Genomic DNA, 20139 nt, shown 5'->3' with positions numbered 1-20139 from the left:
TTAATTTTATTAAGTATATCTGACATTTATTGCAAGTGTACTACAAATCATTTACCTGCAGAACAATACAAAGCATGCCAGTTTAATATTTTTTTGGGCTAGATTAAAACATTTCAAGTTTATAAAAGTATACTTTTTAAAGGTATTATTTGATTTACAATCTATTTACAATCGTAAACCTAAATTAAGTTACTTAATTTGAGTTAATTGAACTATATTTACAGTACACTCTTACCTTTGTGACATATAATGTATTTTGAAAGTGTATAATGGAGGAAAAACCTCAACGCAAATGCATGTAGTAAAAGTCATTTTTATGCTGCTATATTAAATGTAAACACGAGTCAATGACTTCACCTCATACTTGGATCAAGATATACTAGAACTTTGTGGCAAATAAATAGTATAGCAAAGCACAAATTTAACTTTGTTTTATAAGATTTTCATCCAAAAACCAAGATTTCTCACAAATTAAATTCTTTTGTGTAGCCTGCACAAAATAATAACCCCGTATTTTATTTTGGCGGGTCAAACCGGACAGCACGCTTTAAATTCGGGGTCAGAACTGCACTCGGATCTGCTCAATTGCTTTTGCTGCTGTCGCTGTGGCTGGCTGCTGGTGTTGGCGTTTTCCTAAATCGCTGAAGAATATTGCAAAATCGAGCCCAATTAACACAGCCGAAGGATTATATTGGGTATAGTCTGACAACTGCTCGACGGTGAGTCGTTTATTTTACGTCTTTTGTTTTTTTTTGTATAGTAGAAATGCGGTGGCGACACGCCACTTAAAATGATGTACTGGCGTTTTAGAATGGTCTTGTAAACTAAAAGATCATTCTTTCTTTGTTAATTTTGTGGCCGAATAGAATATATATTCTCAATGAATTAAGCAAACCTTTTGATTTTTGTAAATTTGCCCTTTACGGATACTTTAGTTACTTTTCATTGATTTTGTTAACGGCCAATGGAACTTTGGAATTGGTTAATTTCTTTAGGGTTGCGCAACAAAACAGAAAAAAAAACTATTTGAAGTAGTAATTAAGTCAATTAAGTTTAATTGACATTAAAGTCAATTAAACTTGGATACAACTTGAAAGTGCACTTTATTAGATCTGTGACTTTATTAGATCTGTGACTTTATTAGATCTGTGACTTTATTAGATCTGTGACTTTATTAGATCTGTGATTTTACTAGATCTCTGACTTTATTAGACCTGTGACTTTATTAGATCTGTGACTTTATTAGATCTGTGATTTTACTAGATCTCTGACTACTTGATCTGTAACTTGATTCTAATCTGTAACATTAATGTGATTAATTAGAAACTCATTTGAATCATTTCTGATAAGTACTTTATGGAATATAACTATTTTTTGTAATGAATGTTTATGTGTCTCAAATAGCAGATTAAGCCTGTTACATGCTAATTTGTTTTATTTATGACCTTGTTTAGGTCAGGTTTTTTTTTCCACCCCCGGTTTCAACCCAGGATGGTGAGCTACCAGATCACCGCAGCTTTGCGGTAGGACTAACTTGGACCAAATTGCTTTAGTTCTCTGGACCTATAGCCCTGGATCATGGACTAGGGAAAACAAAAGGACCTAGTCGGACTGTGATTGGTGGATCATTAATCACTCTGCATGTAAAGTACTGGACTTGAATGAGAAAAAGAACTCTTGGGTGTTATCGGGATTTATTTATTTATTTGTTTAATTATTGATTTATTTTTGTTGTTGTCTTCTTGTTGTAATTATTGTTTATACTCATAGGAAAATACAAATATATATTATTATTATTGAATACCTCCCTAAATATATGCAAAGATATGCTTTTGAATACAATGACTTAAACTTACAACCTGTCTGTTGGTGTTTTATTCACATGCACGGGCTCCTCAGGCGAACCCTTCTGATTGCCTATTGCTATATTTGGCTGTAGTCAGGCGCCTAGCCTCAGTGAGCGTTACATTTGCTATTTACGTCAGAATAAAACTTGTCACCGACGAACCTGAAGCAACGAGATGGGCGAACACTGACAGCTACTGCCACCTGCTGGACAACCGGAATGCTAACAGGCAAAGCTGCAGCGTTGTAAAAATGTTCAAATAAATACAAAAAATTGTTTTAAAAAATTAAATACAAAATAATAATGAAAAGATTCAGTGTGTCTGCACTCAAAAAGATTTTCCCAAAATAGAACATAAAGATACTATTTTTAGAAAACCTATTGCAGATTTCCACAGTTTTGTCATTAAGAACCAAAATAATATTAAAAACAAACGGCATAATAGACTAGAGTAGTCTAAAACACTTCAAACCAAAGTGTTAGCGTGGTAAAGTCTTACAAGAGCTGCCATACAAGAACTGTTCACACCTCTTAATGTAAAACGAACCTTCTGCTTTTCTAGTTATTGCACATAAAAATGAAATAGATTTGATAGATTCCTAATAAAACGTAATAACGGTTAGTTTTGGTTTCTTATTTATTTGGATGCTTGGAGCCACAGTGATTCTGTCTATCTGCGGTGCTCGTGCAATACTTAATAACCACAGTAGGGGGAGCCCCTACGCAGCTTAACTTTCACTCAACACTGCCGTTCACAAAATACCCCTTTACCCGAAGTTAAGTCTTAATCTATACAGAACGAAATTCCCTAAAAAATACTAAACAACAATTAACAGAAAATCAGACTTAGACCACAAAATAGTAACGTTTGTTGAAGTGTACGTTAACAAGTTTAATAACAGTTTAGACGAAACCAAATCCGAAGAAAAACAAAACTAGAATGAATCACCAGTCAGGCATTGCGTAACTTTTTCAGCTTCTTCGTCATTCTGTGTTTTACTATCGTTCCCTTTAAACGAGGAGCGCACCATCTAATTGGTGGGGTCCGGTCATATTTTCGCGGTTAAAAAAAGCAAATCAAAATGTAAATATGTTGTGTCTGTTTGTTACTGATTACGTAAAAACACTTCCGCTGGATTGGCGTTTTTATATGTCTTTAGAAGTAGTTTATTAACTGGTGTTGACTAGGTGATCCCCCCCCATGTTGCAGCCGGAATGGTACGGTCCATTCCATCTGTTCGGCTCGGTTGAGACACTGATTGAAGCGAGTCATAGCGCTCCGCTGGTCGCAATGGCAACCGCTCCAACAAGAAGGGAGCGACAACTTTCTTCTTGTTTGTAATGTTCCGGAGGAGTTCTGAGTCACTGAAGAAGCTACTTTCCTATGTGAGGAAGGATCGTTACACACTTTGAGTGATCCCAAAATGTCCCAGGGATGTCCCGTTTCTGTGGAAGAGGTCCAGTCCTGGTGGGAAGTCCCCGCCATAGCCCACTTCTGCTCGCTGTTCAGGACGGCGTTCCGGCTTCCAGACTTTGAAATAGAGGTAAGAGTTTGTTCGCGGCGGCTTGCGGCCACACGGATGTCCTTTAATCCGGAAATGAGGAGCTGTTTGTGTCAGCACTTTCTGCTTACGTGATCGGTCGGTCGCATTTGAGCCCGGCGGGGTTCGGTTAACCAGCTTATGGAGGCTTCTCCGAACTTCTCAGCCGTTAACGGCAATCCTGTTAGCTAACAGGAGGCAGCTTCAGGTGCTGCTCCCCGCGCCTGAAAGTTGGGAAATGTTTGAAAGAAGTTTACCTCATTTACTCCTGGCATTGTTCACATGTCTGCTGTAACATATTTACAGACACACAGCAAAACAAGTAACTCCTAGAGGTCATGTTTGTTGTTATTTGCTCCGGGTTTCGCTAAAGAGCAACGATTTGGTTCCAATCTGCTCGGAGAAACTATCCACAACACGAGTAATCACTCTAAACCTTCGTTTTCTAGGACGTTATTAACCTCAACCGCCATTGTGGAAACATCTAATTAATATTCGCGTTAATCGTTGGGTTGCTCTCCGTTTATCCACCGAGTCCGGAGCTAAAGTTAAGTTCACGGTGTGAGGTTCGGAGTTTATTGTCTCAGCCATCTGGCTCTGGTCGCCATAGGGACGCAGATGCTGTTTTCAGGCATTGTTTGCTCCTCCAGCCCGTCTTGTTGCCAGAAACGGCGGCTTTTAACGTTAAAAAACGCCGCAGGTCGATCACTGCCAGTTGCCAAGGCAACGTCCTGCACGTGCTCCCGTTTCTTTGTGGAGGAAAAAAAAGTTGATTTACACGTTATTATCTGACAATGCAACTTCATCAGTGTCCACCCCCTCTTCCTCCTCCTCCTCTTCCTCCTGCCGCTGCTCACTGTAAAGCCCCTCCGCCCCACAGTACAGTATGAACAGGGAGCTCTGCTTCATGGAGATGCTTTGCTCTGCCCCGCCGGGATGGATTGCTTTTTAAAGAAATTGGTGGGGTCAACATCAGCCATCAGCAGCCTCCATCACTCAGCCGTCCCCACCCCCTTCAGCAGGAAAACACGTAGGCAGCGGCTTTGTTGTTAAACGAAGTGTGAGCCAGATGGGGGATCGCGTTGCGCCCAGTTTACACGAAAGTTGAGGGTCTTATTGTTGCTCTGGCTCCTTCACATGGGGCTTTGTTTTAGATCAGATAGCTCAATGTATTTTCACTTAAAGCCTGAATTTATATCAAGTCACTTTTACTGCAACTTAAATTAATCAGAGATGATAAATGTGGACATTACATCTAGTGTCATTTTAGACATGATGCTAATTAGATCCACCAGGCACTTCAGTCTGGGAATGCTGTTTATTGTTTACAACAACCATCACAGTACTATAAGTACAACTCTGTATTCATTCCACTGTATTTACAGCAGTGTATCTCATGAGCTGCAAGTTCTGTTTTTCTCAATGTGAAATTAGTTTTACTAATTGAATTTCAACACACATTTTCAATCAATTAAGATCCTTTTACTGAATTGTGTTAAAATCTTTTATCTCATGAATCCCAATAAAAATGTCATATTAGGGTATGTACTTATGTGAATAAGTACTTATTCATAATTATGTAAACATTATATTGTAGTTTCAAGTAATTATTTGATTCAAAGTTGTATAGTCAAAATATATGCCCAATATATTTTAGTACTTCTAAAATATATTTACTTGTCATTCATTGCTGTTTTTTGTGAATGTTGCAGTGCATCAGATTGACAGGCGTATCAGAAACACAACACAAAGGATGTGGCTCAGGAATTGTGGAAAAATTTAATTTTTATGATTTTTAACTCGTTAAAATTGATGTAGCCAATTAATCAAAATGAATGCATTAAAGTCCCAGCCCTACTTATCAATACTAGTATTAATCAGTGCTGCTGAAAAGCTTCAGACTCAAAATTAGAAATAGGTTTTAGAATTAAACACGTTATCATGAGCAGAATACATAAATAAGACTAAATGTATTAAATATTCCAAACCAAGCTCAGGAGTTGAGATTATTTCCTAAGTTTATCAGTAAAAGTACATATATTTAGTATGATGGGGACAGGCAGCATCTAACATTTGTGGTATTCATACGTATTTGACTGGATTTAGGATAAAAGAGGGATGAAGATAATTAGCTGCACTAGTCCATAAGGGCTGGATCTCTTATGCACCTGAGTGCCTTGATTTGTAGTTTTATGATTCGTTTTGCAGGTCAGGCATAATTTGAGTCATTCGTTTTGCCAGTGCTGCTCTGCTGCTGCAGCCTAGTATGAATAATCCATTCATCTGGAACCGCATCACTAAGCAAATCACACGTGTGGCTACACCCTCAGCTGGATGCAAGGACACTGAGATTGATGCAGAAGTCTCACACTTTGACATCTTAATTAGATGCAGGGTTGTTCAAGGTTATAACTCTTTGGTACTCCGCTTAATTACCAGCAGTTGCATTTATAATACTAACTGTACAGTAAACAGCTGTCTGATGTTAATGTTTCCCCCCCAGGTCCCACAACTTCTAGTTTATGAACACATCAACTCACAACAATTTTTAAAATGGAGAGTCTAGAGAGACTAAATGGCAATAAATGTGTAATTGTTTAATTTCCAGTTGGATTCCAAACTGCTTTCAAACTTTTCTGCTTTATTTGGTGTAGTTCTTTGGGAGTAATGGAAATAGTTGGAACTGGTAAGTGAGACCACAAAGAAGGTCCTGCAGTTTTTCTGCATGCAGTCCGGATGTTTCTGCATTGCATTAAAACAGTTTTGGGTGGAAAAATGGTGGCTGCCTCTCTATCATTTGTCTCTGGAAAAATTTGCAAAAAGTAAGTCAGATCTTTTCTGTTCCTTTGCTTCTGAAGGAAGTGAAGCAGTGTTACCCAACCTGAGAGGTATATATAAAATTAGACATGTATAAATCTGGAAAATCTGATTCTCCAGGGTTGGATTGATGTTGAGATTACTTCCTTTCTTCGATAAAAAACTCAAGATTTTGTCCAACTCACTGCTGAGAAAGGAATGCACTTTAATTCAAAATTCAGAATGTGTGGATTACTTTGCCAACGGCGAGAACCTTTAAGTCTGGACTGATTCACACGCAAAAAACATTTACACTTCCATTAAGTTTTGGAAAAGTTTATTAAAACAGATCATAAGCTCTGTTCTGTGACTTTCCAAAAACCTAGATCTACGTTATAAACACATAAACCAATTCTTTAAGGTGTTACAGATTTTTAAGAACAGTCGATCCAAGCATTCCCATTAAAGGCAGTGAATTAGCCTGTTAGCTCATTGCTGAACTACAATGTTGTGTTGCAGAGTTGCAGAACACAACTCTCGAAGTAAGAGGTTTCTGGCCACTCTCATCTACTTCTTGGCTCTGGATTAAGATATAAAGTCAACCTAACGGATCAGCTGTGCTCAAATCATTCTGGGCATTTGAACAAAATGTCTCAAAACTTCTGGAAATATCTGGAATTTGATTCTGGAAAAGTTTAGAACTCTGTTTCTTTCAGCCGATTACCTGAATCCATGGCTTTCAAACTGTGTCAGTTTGATGGCGCTCTAATGGTATTTCTGCGTCTGAGTGAAATGCTAAGCTAATTAAGGACTCTGTGATTAGACTTACTGAATCCCAAGACAGAAAAATCAACATGATTTCTGAACCGCAATTTCTTTGTTTTACTAGTAATCTTAAAATCCAGCATGTTTCATTTTTCAATGGTTTCAGTTTCATTAATTAGGGCTATTTTAAACTTAGTTTGTAATTGAATAAATACTGGCAAAAACATTTCAGTTCTTTGTTCAATAGGAAAACGTTTTATTGCTTAAAAGCAAAATAATTCAAACATCACTTTTTGTCACACGTTTGAAGTTTTTTTCCAAGTGCAAAAAGAGATGAGAAATAAAACATTTCACATTTCTTGGAATTATTAATGAATTGTTTTGGCTCTGGATTAATTTTCCGGAAGTTTTTGAATCCATAAAATCCTCATCATGCTTCGTTCTGGTCTGGACTTCTGACTTAAAGCTGAGCTGTGATGTGAAGAAGGTGAAGCTTGGAGACATTTTGTTGATCCAAATTTCAAAAAAATTTCGATGGATTAGTTCTTTGGAGAATAGTTTGTGCACCCCTGCAGAAACTTAAATGGGGAACAGGGAAAGGGTGCTGGTGGTTTCTCGTGCAACATAAGGGATTTCTGTTAGAAACATGTAACAAATGTTGAACATTGGTTAAATCTCATCCACTAGAGTCATTCTTGATGTAGAGCTTCAGGTGCTCTAAATGCTTTAAATACATTTTAAGGGTTCAACATTTGGGTAAATATAAAATGCATTTTCTTAGTAACTTAGTAACAGTTCTGCTTTTACCCCATATATTATTATATCTTGGTCTGGAAAGCCAACTTTTGGACAGATATCATGTTTTAGATGCTGTGAGAACAGGATGATCTTGGAAAGGACTGATAGAAACGGCTCAGGATCTGCTGAACTAATGATTAAAAACTGGCTTGTTTATTTTATCCTGCTGTTCTTTTCACACAAACAGTTTAACAGCAGCTTTAGGATTCTGAACATTTGGAACCAGCATGTTTACTTTTTGAGGACGTTGTGTCACAGAAATGAGAGGAAACTGCAGGCGGACATGTTTGTTTTGCTTAATGCCACATAGCAGCAACCAGACAAGCAGGCCTGGCCACTCATCTACTTCTGCTTTCGTCATGGCTACTGTAAGCGTTTTGGAGAATAAGATAGTAGTTGTGAAAGTTTATTAGGAAGTATGAACTTGATTTCAGTTTCTGCTCCTCCATATTCCACATATTTTCAGCTGGAAAGGATCAGTTGAGTGAAGCAGACAGCTTTAGCTTTAGAGCGGAAAGTGTTCAGATGAGAAGGCAGGAAGTGAGCAGCGAGCGTTCACTCTTCACTTTATTCTGCTGCTTGTCTTATTCTGGTCAGTTTCGTCTTTCATGTAAATCATCTAAACGCAGAAATATTCACATCATGTTTCCCACATCTGTTAGCTAGAGAGAAAAGATAAGTGAGGAAAAGTTCTGGTTCTGCGACAGGAGGCACCTCACTGCTGGAAAAATCAACGTTTCCCTTGTTGGTCTTTAGAACTACTGCAATGTGGGATCTGATGGGAAACACCGTAAACCAAAGAGTTTTAATCCTGTTGGTGTTGCCTTATTGAGCAGCTTCCTGGTTTTCCCTCTGGTGTCCGGTGAGTCAGTGGGTGTGGACATTCATGCCTCCACAGGTTATAATCTAGAGATGGCCTGTTTTAATCATGCTCACAACCCTAATAACTAATTAAACAGATTATGTTTTTGTGCTTTTTGTTTCGTCCCCAGGTAGGTTTCTCATAGGGTTTTGATTATCTTGCAGTTTGTAAATTAGCCAGAGCCATAAATTCAGCAAAAAAAAAAAAAAAAGTACAATATTTGGTCTATGAGACCAGGGTGAGATTTTAAAGAAACTTTTGATGTTATAAATTACAAATTGCATTGACTGGTTCCAGTCTGACCAAAAGGACAACTTCTTTGTGTCATTAGGTAAGCTCTCATTGGAGCAGACATCAGTCACAGGTGGGGAACCCCAAGGCTCAGGCCTGGACCTCTCCTATTTAATATCTACATTATTATTCACTGAATGGCTTAGCTCCAAAATACATTAAAGATGTTGTGTCAACATTCCAGACCTCTCAGGTCTTCTGGTTCTGGATGTAGAGCAGAACCAGAACCAAACATAGGGAAGCGGCATTCAGTTTCTATGCACCTCAAATCTGGAACAAACTTCCAGAAAACAGTCGAACACTGAGTTCATTTAAATCCAGACTAAAACCCCGGCTGGTTAGAGCTGCCTTTGATCAATAACATCTAGAACATTGATAAATATATTTGATGGTTATTATTCTTGATGTTATATTTAATTATTTTAATCCCACTGATTCTAAACCGGGTCGGCGAGTTGGCGTGAATTATGTGAGGTTTCTGTTGCGCTCTCTCTGCCACTCTTGATTTGGCTACAACTTTTACACTGACGTAGTAATAATAGTTTAGAAATGTCACCAAAAGCTAAATGTTGTTAACTTGCTGTTTTGGAGCCTTTATTGAGTATATCTGTGAGGAAGTGAAAGTGAACCTGAGCGCTGAGTGTTCTGCCCAGCGAAGGCCCTGTTTTCCCGACATGCATGAACAAATCCGTCATCTGGGACCTCGGTGTTTATTGACCTTTGAAACTGAAGCCAAAGTGGATTTTTGACAAATCCAGCGATCCAGGCCAGCAGCGCTGCAGTGGCAGCTTCTACCCAGGCTTCCCAACAAAGGAGCCCCTCACACATTGTCCTGTTTGTGACACACTTCACCGTGACTGGTTCCCACTTTCCTCCCACTCCAGACAGCGAGCCGGAGGATTAGAGCAAAGGAAAACGAGTGAGTTAGGGGAAGGGCAGAGGAGGAAGTAGATGGAAGTGTCCTGGAGACGGCATTTAGGGGAGGGAGGAAGCTGAAGCACATTAGTGTTGGTGAGTGATGCAGAGGAAGAGCAGAGGGTCGACCCGGCGCGCCACTGTGCCTTACTTTCTGTCTCTTGTTGGTGTTTCTTTTGGCTGTGGATCAATGAGATGATGCCAGAGGTCCCGCCATCCTCTGTGGGGAGTCGCTCTGCCAGACATGGGCCCTGGTGCCAGGGGCCTCCGTCCTGGGCTTGTCAGTACGGCCCTGCTGAGAGCTTGTTTGGCACATGGTCGTCTGTTTACTATGCATCTTAATTAGCTGCTTGTCATTGTCCCTCTGAGATCAGGCGGCACTACAATTGGGTCTGGGTCTTGGGTTTAATAATAATTTAAAGCTTCTTGCATTTTGTGGCAATGTTAAAAAGATGTAAATGTAAACTCAAATATTTAAATTCTTTCATAAAGGAGAAAAAAACAAAAGAAAAGATCACTGAATTTGAGGAGCAGTTTCTGGTTTTTAATGAATCAGCAACTTGAAGAGTGAAGAATGAAAAATTACAATCAACAGTTCATGAGAAAATTATTTAAACGTGCCATTAATTTGTTAAAGATGAAAGTAAACAAATAATTGATCAAATATAGAATAAAACAATTAAATGTCTTGATTATTATTATTATTTTTTAAACTAGATATAATTTTGTCATGATTTCATAAATTATTTTAGGTTCCTTTGCTGAACCACATTGTGAATTAATTTAAACTGTCAACTTCACCTTTCAGACTCAGTGGGTGGGATTATAGAAGCCCCTGATATCTGATTGGCTGCTTTCAACAGCAACTCAAGAACATCTTTCAAGTTTTCTAAGACTCTGAGGATGAAATATTTGCTGGAACTGTGGAAATGCATATAGTTTTTTCCAGTTTTTTTGTTGAAGTCAGATTTCTGTGTGACCGGTTTCCAACCCCACAGTTCTTCCCCAGCATCTCTGGGGAACAATGTTGGGTGGTAAATATGGCCGCCGAACGCTCTGTTTACGGCGGTAAAGATGGCCGCTGCAGCGCTCTGTTTACGGCGGTAAAGATGGCCGCGGTCTCTGGATGGATTGTGAAGTTGCTGAGTGACAGCATGGTCAGGAGACGGTCAACAGATGAAAGAAGCTGATAAACGGAAAGCTAACAGCTAACAGAGCTGCAGCCTCTGACCCGGTTCTGTTTGGATGTGGAGTCGGATCAGAAGTGGTCGGTTGGGATGATGCGTTCACTGACTCAGATTGCTTTCATCATGTGATTATTAGCATTTTCAGCCATAGTTTAGATTACCATCTGGATTCTTCTGCTGCTGAATTTTGACGCATGTTGGATAAAATGCGACATGAGCGTTCAGACTGCAGACACTTGATTTATTTCCACATATGGAAGTGGAACAGAGGTGATTTATTTTGGATCAAAGGATCAGAATTGAGCTGTTCAGACTGCGGTGAATAAGTTGGATATGTGTTGCATCAACCTGGTTTTATGTGAATGTAGACATTCATTTGATCCAATGGTATCAGAGCAGGGATGCATCCAAAAGTTGCAGAACGGTGGCCTGAAGGACTGGAGTTGGAGATTAAAAAAATATTGTAATGTTTCAGAAACAGGGATTTGTGACCTTTTGGTCTCGGTTCAATCTTTTAATGTTTTTGGTGTTCAGAATGTCGAGTGGGTGAAGTGGGCATGGAGTCGTGACGGACCACCCAGGCTGTTATCAGCAGCAGACCCACAAACTGGTGTTGTTTTCTGTCAGGGACCCTCAAATATGATGACCTCTTCCTCTGCGATGGCAGCCAGAAAAATAATAATAGACCATATCTTCCATATTGTAGAGCAATTTGGATTGTTCAGAAAGATAATATTTTATAGTTAACAAAGTGAATATAAGTTCTGACCTTAATTTTAAAACACAAGATGGAAAACAGAACCTGGAGGGGGTGTCTGTTTACGTCTGCGATGGCTGCCGCTCCCCGCTTGGCGCCCCAGCCCCTGGCATCACCATGACTAAACCCCAGATGGTGGCTCTTTCTTTGGCTTCCCCCTGGAGGGTGGAGGCTCCTCACTCTGACTGGGTAAAGCTGCTGTGTGTGTGTGTGTGTGTGTGTGTGTGTGTGTGTGTGTGTGTGTGTGTGTGTGTGTGTGTGTGTGTGTGTGTGTGTGTGTGTGTGTGTGTGTGTGTGTGTGTGTGTGTGTGTGTGTGTGTGAGGGGAGGGGATCCTGGCGTGTGTGTGTGCATTTTAACCAGGATGATTGTGAAAGAAGATTTAGTCCTATTAGATGTAGCAGAAAAGGAAGAACAGCCTGCCTGTGAGCACATCCTTGTTTCTGTTGTGTAAATAGCAAGTGGATCACCAGAGAGAAAGAGATGCTCCCTCACGGCCCGGCGCCTCCTTGCCTCTGCTGGGGCTGTAGATGCAGCTCATAATGGTTGAAATGTGGCGAACCTGAATCCTGGCCTGGGATCTTTCAGCATGGAGTTTGGCTGCGTGGGTTTTCTCCCTAACACACTTCAGAAACACAACTCTTGGTTGGTGTAACAAACTTTACAAACAAGTCAGTATCTATTGAATAATCGTTTTCCAAGCTTCCGTGTTCTTGTCATGTTCAGTCTGACCACACATTCAAGCCTCAGAGAAAAGCAGAAGGGAATTCAAATGCTCACATTGCAGCTGCTCAGAATCTTAGAGAAAACCAGAAGTCTTCACTTCTTCCATGCAGTCGTCCAGTGATGTCCTGCGATGGACCTGCGATGGACTCTAGACCAGGTGAAGGCAGACTCTGCGTCTTACCCAGTGACTGCTGGAGATGGACTCCAACCGACCATCTAACACCTTTATATCAATTAATCAACAATACACAGACACATAAAAGTTAAGGTTTTGACCTGGTCTCCTTACAGAATCAGCATTTTCTGAATCCCAAACCGATAAAATTCAGTAAGAGTGAAACAAATTGTACACGTCAATCCTGAACCTGCAATTAGAGTATTATTACAGTTTTGATGAACGCAGATTGTTATTTATGAAGCCATTCACTCTAGTTGGGAGAAGAAAAATTTAGACTCTTAGTCCGTTATTTTACCAGCGAGCCATCTGGCCCAAATGCAATCACACCTACAATTCACTGAAATATAGTTTAATCAAGCAAACATTAGACGGTTCAACTGAATTACAAACTTTTCCTCATGAGCATGAAATAGTTTATTGGTCTGAACTGGCAGCAGGAAGGGAGGAAGTTCAAACATGGAGGCTTTAAATGACCCCGGAGCCACGAGGACCCTTAAAGATCAAACAGTTTTTTGCAAGTCTATTGTAATACGTTGTCACTTGTATGCTAAGTTAGGGGGCGATGGAGGATCATGCCACCCCTCCCCCTGATCTGATTGACAGCAGTACATGCATCAGATGGTTCCACATAGCCAGTGTGTGAGGGGGGGGGGCAGAGTGGTGCATGCACTTATTTTTCTGCCAGACTCATTGTGGTGACTCCCCATGGTTCCCACTCTCTGTCTCCAGTCTGAGGGGGTGGAGGGCATTTGGGAGGAGGGAGTCCCTTTGCAGCTGGATGTGAAGCAGAAACCAAAGGTGATGAAATGCTCACCAGGTCACATCTGGGAGGAACCGGCAGCTAACGGTTAGCTTCGGACATGCTGCTGTTTGTTCATATACAATAAATTAGAGTGTTATTGAAAAGCTAATTTATTTTTAGAAACTCTTATCACTGAGTGATGTATAGGGATTCAAGTTATTGATTTCATTAGTTAATCTAAAGTTGATTGATGGACTAACAATTAATTGATAAGCTGCCATCTTTGATAAAAATTTTCTCTTGGATAAAAAGGGTCAATCGACTTTCCATAACATTAATTTTTCATATTATGCTGGATTATAGAAAAACTTAAGGAGAACGAGAACACGAAACACTGACAGTCATGAACGAAGTTCCTGAGCTTTAGGAACGCACACAAGATTTTACCTTATGCAGGTTTTTATGTGACATGTTTTGGTGTTGAGTATTTATGAAAGGAAGATTTCCTTTTATATTGAATCAATATTCTTAGTTTTGCACACAATGAGGGAAAAACATTTCAACATCTAGTAAAACTAATGTTCTGTTGAACCACAGCAGTTTGTCTCATTTGTGTATTTAAGTATTTTATTTATGTTTAGTAGCTGATTTCAGAGTGTTTTTGTCAGCCAAATTTAGTTTACATTTATATATGATAATCCATTTCATTTTTTAATGCACTAAACACATTGTGGGATTTTTGTGTAAATTTATATATAAATATTTTTTATTTAGTGACAGTTTATAAAAGAATGTAAAAAAAAACAGTTTTGAAGTTACATATTTGGCAAAATCCAACTTAAAAAAGAAGAAACAGAAAATGTCTAATAACATCTGTGATATTGTTACTGCGGTATTTAAAGAAATATATTGTGAGGGATATTACCCGCCCCTAATACTCGGAATGAAAATTGGGTAAAATCAAAATCCATTTGGCTGGAAAATCCTGAATCTATGGTAGAATGAGAAGGATCAGAATAAAAATCGTTGAGATCTCTGTGGTGGCACCAAGAATGTGGCCCCATTGGGATGAATTGGACTCGGTGGTCCGGGGGGGTTTCATGTGGGATAACTTCTGGGGAGCTGCTGTGCTGTTTGGGAAAGTCAGGACCTCGTCACACCAGCCAGACTTTAAGTTTTTTTAAATGTTACTTTGAAATAACAGCAACATCCTGTTTGTAACGTCTTTCTAAAGTTAGCTGGGAGTTTTCTTTAAATTAAAGTATATCCAGTGGGATGTGAGCTGGAGCAGGAAGCTGAGTTGAGGAAGCTGATGATGCGGTTTCCTCAAAGTGGAACTGCACTGAACATCAACACAGTGTAGCAGGGATGTCCAAAGTGCGGCCCGGGGGCCAATTACAGCCCTCTGAAGGATTTTTGGTGGTCCTCTGAGCTAAAGTTTAGAATGGAGAAGATCTGGCCTGCAGCCATAGTGGATGCAAATTGACATTTTTTGTCTTTCAGGGTAACAAGGTTTTTCCTTTTGGAGTGACTAGAACCACAAACATCGACCTCACTTTCCGCGATAGTGAGGTCGCTACATTATTTCTTATTCTCAAATAAGAAAATAATTAACCCTAAAAATGCAGAAACTGTCTGAAAAATGTAGTCCAAGACTATGTTTTGTATCTATAATGACGTACAAATCTGACAAATTTGTTAATTTGGATGAAATAATCTTTTTTAGTTTATTGTTGAATAAAATAAAAATGTAGAAAACTTATCATGTTTAGGATTAACTGATTCATAACTGGACATTAAACAGTGTTTAACAGGACATTTTCTTTACAGAATTTGAATCAAGTGAAACTAAAACATAAATTGCTGCTCCAAGGGTTTTTTTTTTACAGTAATAACTTTTTTAAGCATTTGAATCCTCTGGTTAATGATTACTCGATTACTAAATTAGTTGATGAATATTTCAAGAATCGATTCATTGTGATTGATCCAGCCGTAGCCTGAGGACGGCTTGGATGTGTCCAGCGTCCTGATGTTCCCCCACCTGTCCCACCTGATCCTGACTTAATAAGAAACTGCTGGACGGTGGAATGAGTGCAGAGTGTGTTTTGTATTTAATGTGATCATGGTTCTCGATCTCTCAGTTTAATTTTTGTAAATCAATGATTGCGACTCTTCAGATCGATCTGATTGCTGCTTGGGGAAGCAGCTGGAAGGAAAAACCAATATAATATAAATGATATCAGACGTTTGGTGTTGAAAAGTGAAAATCTTACAGTTTGGAGCTGTTAGTCAGATGATTGAGGCAATAGTCTGAGATGTCAGCGTTAGCATTTGATCAGATGATCTGCACATCCTGAGGATGTGAGGGCGTTTTCCTGTGGTTTCACAGCTGGCTTTGTCATGTGGCAGGAGGCGGCTTCTAGTGGGGGTTGGGGTGTTGTCAGATGATGGCTCCTGGAGGAACCATGTGCAGTGGGGGGGCTGGTGGAGGAAGACTGGAGCCTTTACACAACAAACAGCCCCTCCATCCCCCGCCGGCCTCCATTACGCCCTCTAACTAGTGGAGGAGCAGCGGTTCTCTGGTAGACCTGCAACATCCTCCTGGTTCCTTCCTCTCCTCTTCATCAGAGGCATGTTCAGGTCTCATGCGGTTCTGTAATGACTTTTTTTATTTATGTCACTAATCTAATTTTATGAGTACATCTCAAAAAATTTTTATATTGTGTAAAAGTGCATTATTTGTCGTCGGTTATCTCAGAAAGTGAAACTCATATATTAGCTAGATCAGGGTTTTGCAACCTGAGGCTCCAGAGCCACTAGCGGTTCATTGGATCTTTTGATAACTTTGATTAAAATCAGCTGATTTTAAGTAAATGTATAATAACAAATAAACATTTTTTAATGGAATAATGTGTATCAAATTCCCACAATAAAAAAGTACCAGTTATATTTAAGATTTTTTTACTGGAAAATATGTGCTTCCATTTTTTAAAACATAATTTTGCATCCAGATGCAGCCGTGCTCTTTGTACAAATGTTTGTGTTTTCCTTTATTTTAATGCCTAAAAATGGAAATAAAAAAGTGTTTCTTTACAAATGATAACTGTAACACAGTAAACCCTTTTGTCAAAACAGAAACAAAACAGACAGGATTGCAAAATAAAGCCCAACTCACCAATAAAATATTTAGTCAACAACAAGTTTTAAGTCCAGAATCCAGCACAGTCTGATGCATAACACCTCTGAAATCTTTTTGGGATGCGTCTGTTTCTCATCATATTTTCATCATAATTTCCATTAGCCTGTTTTTTTTTCTTTATGAGTTTTGAGGGGGAAAAAATCAAAGAAAATTTAAGGCATCAAATCAGTTTAAACTGATTACTCATTAACTCATTAAAGCAAATCGTCTCCTGGTGGTTGGACAGCGTGGTCCTCGTGTATCAAACATAGGAAGTGAACCTATTATTCACCAGAATCCCACTGCAGCGGAGGAATTAAAGCTTTGTAGGAGTATAATTGCTACATAATGCTACAAAATGATGTTGCACTGCACGAGATTACAGGAGTCATGTTTACTCTGCCGTACATTTGGCTTTTGTTTATCAGCCTGCTTTGAAGATCAGAGGCTGTTTGCATAAACATGCAAGGTCTGTTATTATGAGCCAAAATGTAATATTTATCATGTTTTACAGGATAGAGACACTGAGGGATGAACAAGCTTAGCTTCTGAAAGAGAAAATATTGTAAATATGGAGCTGAAACAGTCTCACTGTAGGAATGTAGACTGAAGAAAAGCTGTCTGTTTTCACACCTGACAGTCCGGTAGACTTGGTTCTGTGGGAACCAGAACTTCACCATCTGTTAAATCTCCAGCTGCTGTGGTTCTCTTTCTCTCTGCTCTGAGTCAAACCAGCCAAACCCTTTGAGCAACCTGTTCCCCTCCTGGCCTGTGGGGGCGCTGCACCAAGAACCACTGAAGGCATAAAACCTCTGAAGACACGGAGTGCACCTTCCTTCTTCACCAAATGGAAACAAACATGGAGTGGCTTCAGATTTCAGCGGTTGGAGGATTTTTCTTTTGTCTGTAGCTAAAAACCACAAGCCGCTAACGCTAGGCTAACACATTTGCTTTGGTTGTATTTACCCAGAATGCCCTGTGCTGCAGTTTACTTCATGCTTTTGGAGCGATCTCTGGTCTGTTTGGCGTTTCCATCTGCATACAAACGTTCAGTTTAACTGAACCCAGCCTGAGGTTTGGAGGTCTCTGTTCTAACAGAGTTCCTGTTTTTTGGTCTGCATCAGAATAGTAGTTGTTTGCGTGTTTCAAAAGGGACAATATGCATCACATAATATGCCAGTTAGTTATAAAAGCTAGTTCTCTGTAGTTCCTCAATGAACAAGTTTAATCTTGCATTCACTCCTCCCCAAACAAACCGGACTTTTTAGGCAAATGGGAAGGAGTTTGGTCGCATCTACACCAGCCCTGTTTAGTCCACTTTAATCAAACACTGGTTCGTTTATCTACAATAATATAATAATATGTAACTTAAAGTGCAGACATTCTGCAGACTTTTGAGTATTTGTGGTTTTAGTTTTTCTCAGTCAGTTTGGTGCATTTCTCACATCAATAACATCTGCAAAACAGCTATTGCATTTTTAAAACAGTACAAACTGCAAAACCTAGCTGACCGAGGGAAGTGCATTTCCTGCTCCAAATGGATCATTCATTTGTCAAAAGCAAGTATTCATGTCAATGAAAGTATCTGTCATCAAAATGAAAAGCCCTGGCACCATGTCCATGTAAGATAAATGGTTTTGTCATGTTTTCATGATGATCCCTCATCCTATGTTTTCTGATGCAAAAGATCTCTGTATGGAAATACTCAAATAATTTCCTTATTTGGGAGGTTTGCCACCGCCAAGCATTGTTCTCAGAGCAAACAAATGGCTACCAACGGACTTGACATGTACCATAGATCATATCGCAGGTTAAAACATTTATATTTATTCAAATGATGCGAGCTTCCATGTACATTTTTGTCAACTGATAATGTTTCTGATGTGATGGGTGTATAATGGTTCCCAGTTAAATATAGTCATGTTTGTCATCATTTGCAAGCTGTCAAGATGGATTTATCACGAAGGAAAATGAAAGCTGCAGTGTTTGTTCTGTACTGGAACCAAACCCAAGCAGTTCCAGTTCTGGATCCAGTTCTGGTTCCAGTTCTCCTGCTACCATTGAGTTAGTAAAACAAACAAATGACTCTTGAAAACATAAAATTTCATTAAAATTACTTTTAATGTTTAGCTAAATTTGAAGGTTGAGTTTGATTGCAGCTTCCTTTTACCACATATTAACATATTAATACCAAGTCAGCCATTGATTGGCTTATCGGCGTATGGATGCGTTTGGTCTGTACGAATGTGTTTATGGTTGAGTGTGGCTGCAGGGTGAAGTGTTCTCAGTGGTTAATGTGACTAGAGCAGCTGATTTCCCATGATGCCTGGCGTCGACCTGCAGCAGAGATGTGGTTGAGGTTTGATGCTTGTTGATTCAGTCTGATAATGAACAGAGACGATGCAGCGTTAATTTGGACTTCATCCTGACCAGGTACCACTAACTGCACTATACTGGGATTTCATCTGACACACCAAACTTTACATTGAAGCTAATATTTGTCTCTCTTTTCACTTAAAGGTTCATTTCAGGGTCTTTGTAGGTTAATTTTCCTTCAGTCAAACATAAACCATAGAATTATATTGATAGCAAACATTTAATAGTTCAGATATATTAAAGTGTTGGGCTGAGTTTTTTCAAACTGTGCATCTGGAAAACATACAGGGTTGTTCTGGTTTGGATCTTAATACTTTAGGATCAAAACTGAGTAAAGTACAATACAGTAAAGAAAAAAAAAAAAGGTGGATTCACATGACTGTCCAGATTTTCATTTGCAGGACTTTGGGCCGTGAGAAGTTCTGGTGGCGTTAATGGGGGAGCGTTAGGTGTGACGGGCTTTGTGAGGAGGAGAAAGGGAGCGGTTCAAGCTGCAGAGTCATCTCCCTGCTACTTCTCACACTGTTTTACGGACAAAAGAGACAGTTCAGCTTGTTCTGTGGAGATGCTGGGTCAGTCTGTCCTGCTGCATCGGCGCCTCATTCTGTTCAGTTTATTTCTATATTCACAACAAACATCTCATTTAGAGGAAAAGAAGTAATTTTAGCTCAATCACACATCCATTCTGTTTGTTGACTTTCCAGAAATGCCTCCTACTGAGCATGTATGTAACGACAGTGGAGAGAAAAAAACTTAACAGGAAGAAATCCCCAGCAGAACCAGAACCAGATCCTGGGTCAGTATCAGCAGCTGTCTGACATGACCGACTGGTGGATTGAGAAGACAGAGAAGAGACACAAGCAGAAGCATTAGAACTGAACCAGGAGAACTTTCTATGTTCAAGTAATAGACAGTCATTAGCAGGAGAATTAGTTTTAGTTTTATCTAATCCAAAATCCTCCTCCAGGGCGGCTTCACAGCCGGGCCTGTCATGACAAGATTTACTGGATGATAAATCATCCCAGAAATGATTGTGATAAGTGACAATTTGAGGCCATTTTCAGCAATATGATGATAATAATAATAATAATGCAAGTACATTATCTAAAAACAAACAAAGAACTTTAATTTCTAAAAAAAAAAAAAAAAATTAACACTGGAACTGAAAAACATTTTAAATAT

The 20139-nt window shown here is 39.3% G+C and overlaps 1 protein-coding gene across 1 annotated transcript in view; it reads left to right on the top strand.

Moving 5' to 3' along the window:
- The first annotated feature begins 3105 nt into the window (after positions 1 to 3105).
- Positions 3106 to 20139, top strand: part of LOC129375051 (chromatin remodeling regulator CECR2) — a 42973-nt gene continuing 25939 nt past the window's right edge. Inside the window, 1 exon segment of the mRNA XM_055053905.1 lies at positions 3106 to 3390. Coding sequence (XP_054909880.1) covers positions 3271 to 3390 — 120 coding nt within the window. The 5' untranslated portion in view covers positions 3106 to 3270.

The sequence above is a fragment of the Poeciliopsis prolifica genome, unplaced genomic scaffold (assembly GCF_027474105.1).
Source record: "Poeciliopsis prolifica strain line A6 unplaced genomic scaffold, Auburn_PproV2 SCAFFOLD001, whole genome shotgun sequence".
NCBI classification, from domain to species: domain Eukaryota; kingdom Metazoa; phylum Chordata; class Actinopteri; order Cyprinodontiformes; family Poeciliidae; genus Poeciliopsis; species Poeciliopsis prolifica.
The sequence above is the reverse complement of the archived record's forward strand: the minus strand, read 5'-3'. Positions and strand labels throughout refer to the sequence as shown.